The following is a 5,010-nucleotide window of genomic DNA, read 5'->3' as shown; positions in this document are numbered from 1 at the left end:
TGGAGCCCAAGGCTGATGAATTTAACATTGTGTTTGAGGTTATTTACAGTATACGCAGGGCAAAAGTTCTTGTTCTAAACAAAGAGACCACAATGGTAAAGATACACTACTCTTTATCAGGATTATTTTGTTAGATTATATATAATCTCTTACGTCATGGCAATAAGATTAATTAGTTACTTTATTAATTTATGTTATTTTCAGATGAATGATAACACTGCTTTTACATTAATACTGGTCACACTTGCTAGAATGAAAACTCATTATGCCTCTAGTTTGGTATGAAATGTCTGTGTGAGATACTTAGTAATATTACATCTACAGAGTTACTTTAAAAACATGATGGGTTTCAACTTTTGACTAAATTGATGATTCATTGAATCAACTTGATTTTGGTAAAATATTGCATATATGTATTTTTTTATTACTTTTCATGCAGTGCTTTTGGGTTCCTTTATTTAATTGTGTTTATAACTTGCAAGTCTTGCAGGCTTTATTCAAGGGAGGTTCCATGCCAATACCATTAGAGAATGTTTGTTATTTGTCTATTAATCTTGGGAGCTGGCTTAATATCCTAGTCTCGGAATTGGTCTGTTTTTGGGAGGAATGCCTAATTTGAGTTCTTTAGAGATAAAGTCTGACCCACACTTCCTTGGCTCCAAAACTGGTGTAAGTAACCAAAGAGCTAAGAAATAGATAGGTTATCTGATAAAGCTGAAGAAGTAGTTTACAAGGATTGTCTTTTCTCCTCGAGAGGGCTCAACCAGATCGAGAAACTGTCTGTCTCTTCAACCTTAAGCCAAGCAGTTTCAATCCATTCAAAACATTTGGCATTTCTATTGAACGAGAATCTGTCGAGCCTCTTGTTCCTATATAAGTTGGTTTTGTCTCTTTAATTATGTGAGTTTTCTGTAGGGATGGAAAAAAAAAAAAAAAAACAAACCGTGGGTTTGGGCACTACTGGTTACCCGAACCGAACGGGGCGGATATAGAAAAAATTTATGTACGTATGGGTACGGATTTGGAAATCTTTTGAAAATACCCGATTGGATACGGGCGAGTATGGTATTGCAACCCCCATCCCCAAACCCGCCCCGAATTAAAAAATATATATTTTTATTTATTTTTTATAATATTATTAATATAAAAAAATTATAATATATTCATTTTGTATAATATTTTATATAAAAATGTTTTAGAGCTAACTAGTTAGTAAGATGATATTGTGCTAATCACATTTTTGGGCTCATTACACAAAGTAATCTCATAATCCAAACCGTTTATATTTTAGGTCTCCAATTAAAGATCAACTTTGCAAAAAATCAATCAAATCAGAAATTATTTAGTCATTTGATTATCATTACAATCATTTCATGTTTTATAGAAAAACTTGTGTTTGTCCATTTACATGAGCACAATTAGCTTATTAATAGTTGACTAAACAATTTTCGATTTTGTTAATTTTTTGCGAGAATGATCTTTGAATGTGAACCTAAAAAATAAACAGTTCAAATCATGTGATTATATTGTGTAGTAGACTCAAAATGATGGTTATCATTGTATTATCTTACTAACTGGTTAGTTCTAGAGCGCTGCTCATATTTTATATTACCAATATAAAAATATATATAACTAGTTTTGGACTATAATTTCCTTTTGGTCAAGTATGATTGTTTTTTTCTTTAGCTATATTATGTGCATTTAAAGTAAAATTTATTTGTTAAAAATAAAAAATAAAAAATAAAAAATAAAATTTTTTAACTAACGTAGCGAATTCGGGAATAGGGATCCCATTTCCCGCGAATATGAGTACGGGGAATCCTCGAATTGAACAATGGATATGAATGTTGCATATCCATCCCCACCCATCCCCAATGCCATTCCTAGTTTTGTGTAAATCTGCATTTGCAGTTTACTGAACCAGAACCTGACCAATGGGCACAGGCTTTTTTGGAAATTTGTGATTTCTTTCAAGATAAAGCCTTAAATTGAGAGGATTTTGGACGTCCGCCCAGCAGCCTCCAAACCCAGCCACTAGTGGGTGGGCTGGAAATTGGGCTTGCAGGCCCACCCACTAGTCCACCTTCAAGCCCACCGACTAGTCCAAACCGAGATCCATTAGTTCATGCACTCCTCAAACGGTTGCTTAACTTGCTTCTTCCAACACGCATTCCAAAACCACTTCAGCTTTGTTCCCAGCTTTCTCTGACCGTAGGGGCTCTAAGATGCTGAAGACGACGATGTGGAGAAGTGCTTCTTCTTCTTGCAACAGACACAGAGGTATTCCTTTGCCTTGTCTTCACTACTCTACTCATCTTCTTTTCTTCAACAATTACTTTGCCTTGTTTCATTCTCAATCCTCAAACCCAACAAACCCAACAAAATCTACAAACCCCCAACCCAAACCCCCTAATCTCCACGATGCTTTCAATTTGTTCAATACCATGCTTCAAATGCGTCCTCTGCCTTCGGTTGTCCGTTTCACTCAAATCTTGGGTCAACTTGCCAAATTGAAACATTATTCGGCAGTCATCTCTTTGAATAAACAAATGTGCCTGTTGGGAATTGCACCTGATGTTTATACTCTAAACATTATCATTAATTGTTTTAGTCATCTGAACCAAATGGGTTGTAGTTTATCTGTCTTGGGAAAATTCTTCAAATTTGGCTTTGAACCAGATGTCACGACCTTCAACACTCTAATCAAGGGCTTTCTTCTTGCGGGTAGAGTTGCTGAGGCTGCAGGACTGTACAGAAATATGGTGGAGGGAGGTTGTAAGCCCGATGTGGTCACATTTAGTACTTTAATAAACGCCTTTTGCAAAATGGGGAATAATGGTGCAGCTATTCAATTGCTTAGGAAGATGGAACAAGAAGGCTGTAAACCTGACGTAGTTGTCTATAGCACCATCATTGACAGTCTTTGTAAAGACACGCTAGTTGCTGATGCATTGAACGTCTTCTCAGAAATGATTAGTACCGGTATTGTTCCAGACGTCATTACGTATACCTCTTTGATTGATGGAGTTTGCAAATTAGGCAAGTGGGAAGAAGCTACGAGATTGTTGAAGGAAATGGTGAGTAAAAAAATCTTTCCAGATGTTCACACCTTCAGTGTCTTAGTAGATACACTTTGTAAGGAGGGGAAAGCTGTGGAAGCAAAAAGTGTGGTTGAAATTATGATTCAAAGAGGTATTGAACCTGATACAGTTACGTACTGTTCGCTTATGGATGGTTACTGCTTGCGAGGAGAATTAAAGGAAGCAAAAAGAGTTTTTGATGTAATGCTTAGCAAGGGTGACATTTTTGATGCTCATAGTTATAACATATTGATAAACGGATATTGCAAGCATAAAAACATGGAAGAGGCCTTGATGCTTTTTGAAGAAATGTCTCATAAGGGAGTGGTTCCAAATACTATTACTTATACCACTCTTATGGATGGTTTTTGCAAAGTGGGGAGAACACAAGATGCTCAAAACTTGCTCTCTAAGATGCAAGCTTGTGGCCAACTTCCAAATGTCCGAACTTATGCTGTTTTACTGGATGGCCTTTGTAAAAACCAACGACTTTCTATGGCAATAGAATTGTTTAGAGAGATAGAAGGCAAGAAGTTGGATATGAATATTGTGATTTACAATATTCTAATTGAAGGTTTGTGCATAGCTGGAAAAATTGAATCTGCAAGGGATCTCTTTTGCAGTTTATCATCAAAGGGATTTGAACCTGATGTGTGGACATATAATATAATGATTAGTGGATTTTGTAAGAGGGGCCTAATAAATGAAGCAGAGAAGTTGCTTGCACAAATGAAAGGGAAAGGCTGTTCTCCAGATGGTTGCACGTATAACACAATTATCCGAGGGGTTGTAAATAACAATGAGGAATTAAGGGCGACGGGACTTATTCAAGAAATGGTGGAAAGGGGTTTCTCTGCAGATGCATCAACGTTGGAATTGATAGTTGATTTATTGTCTAAGGATAATGTAGATCCTGCTTTGTTGGCATTGATAACATGAGTTGATTTGCATCTTTGAAAATTCAAAATTTGTTCAGATCCTCCTCATTATCACAATAAACTTTGAAAATACTGCACTTTTAACAACGATAGATGTCGGTCTATATGATATGTGAAATTTATGTCTCTTATCATGTAGATTCTTCTGATCTTTAGAGCTAGGTGTGAAAGTTTGTTGGTGTGGTAGTTGTTGCAGGTTGGTTGATTGTGGTGGTGGTGGTGGTGGTGGTGGTGGTGGTGGTGCAATGATAGTTTGTTGTGTTGGTAGAGGTTTTATGATCCAAGTGGTTCACAGTGCTTATGGGTATGCTAGGACCTGGTACAAGGCTTGACCTCGTATGGTTCTTCCTTCGAATGGAACAAAGATATCCCTGAAAAGTTAATATGTAAGTTTAGTTTACACTTTCCACTGTGAAATGAAAAAAAATTCTGTGATAATATGTCACTTCTTTTACATAGAAAATGATGCAGGGACCAAAAAGATTAAAAGGATTAGAGATTTTCAAATGAAGTACAAGTGAAGTAAATGACATGCTCATTTAAATGACGATTAAAATGTTATTTAAAAGCTTCTTAGCCATATTGAGTGGAGTACCATATGAAATACATCAAATGGTTCAGTTGGTCGATTTAGTTCAAAATGCCTTTTCACCTGCAATCTCAAGTATTTTCAATATTGTCTTAATTTTCGGTATTATCTTTGGTGAAATTTGTATTGTGAACTTTCTCCAATCAAGAAAATGAGCAAAGGGTAATGCATAGTATGGTCTGCAAAGGGTAATGAATTTGATGACATTCCTGATGTATGCTCCCACCGCCACCAGCTTGTTTTGTTGTCATTTTCATTAATATCTTTGTTATCAATTTGATGACATTCCTGATCATTTTAGAAGGTATGAACAAAATTTTAAATGTTAGGAGACACAGATGGATGCCACCAATAATGTTAGAACTAGTGTTTCACAATATTTTGAAAATGCTGTAATAAATAA

General features: G+C 35.8%; 1 protein-coding gene across 1 annotated transcript; it reads left to right on the top strand.

The window, feature by feature from the left end:
- The first annotated feature begins 2,225 nt into the window (after positions 1–2,225).
- Positions 2,226–4,019, top strand: LOC147282441 (uncharacterized). Its single transcript, XM_086248216.1, has one exon. It carries the CDS (start codon positions 2,226–2,228, stop codon positions 4,017–4,019), a length of 1,794 nt encoding a protein of 597 aa, XP_086104342.1.
- Positions 4,020–5,010: the final 991 nt, after the last annotated feature.

The sequence above is a fragment of the Dryas octopetala genome, chromosome 6 (genome assembly GCF_963921425.1).
Source record: "Dryas octopetala chromosome 6, drDryOcto1.1, whole genome shotgun sequence".
Classification (NCBI taxonomy): domain Eukaryota; kingdom Viridiplantae; phylum Streptophyta; class Magnoliopsida; order Rosales; family Rosaceae; genus Dryas; species Dryas octopetala.
The sequence above is the reverse complement of the archived record's forward strand: the minus strand, read 5'-3'. Positions and strand labels throughout refer to the sequence as shown.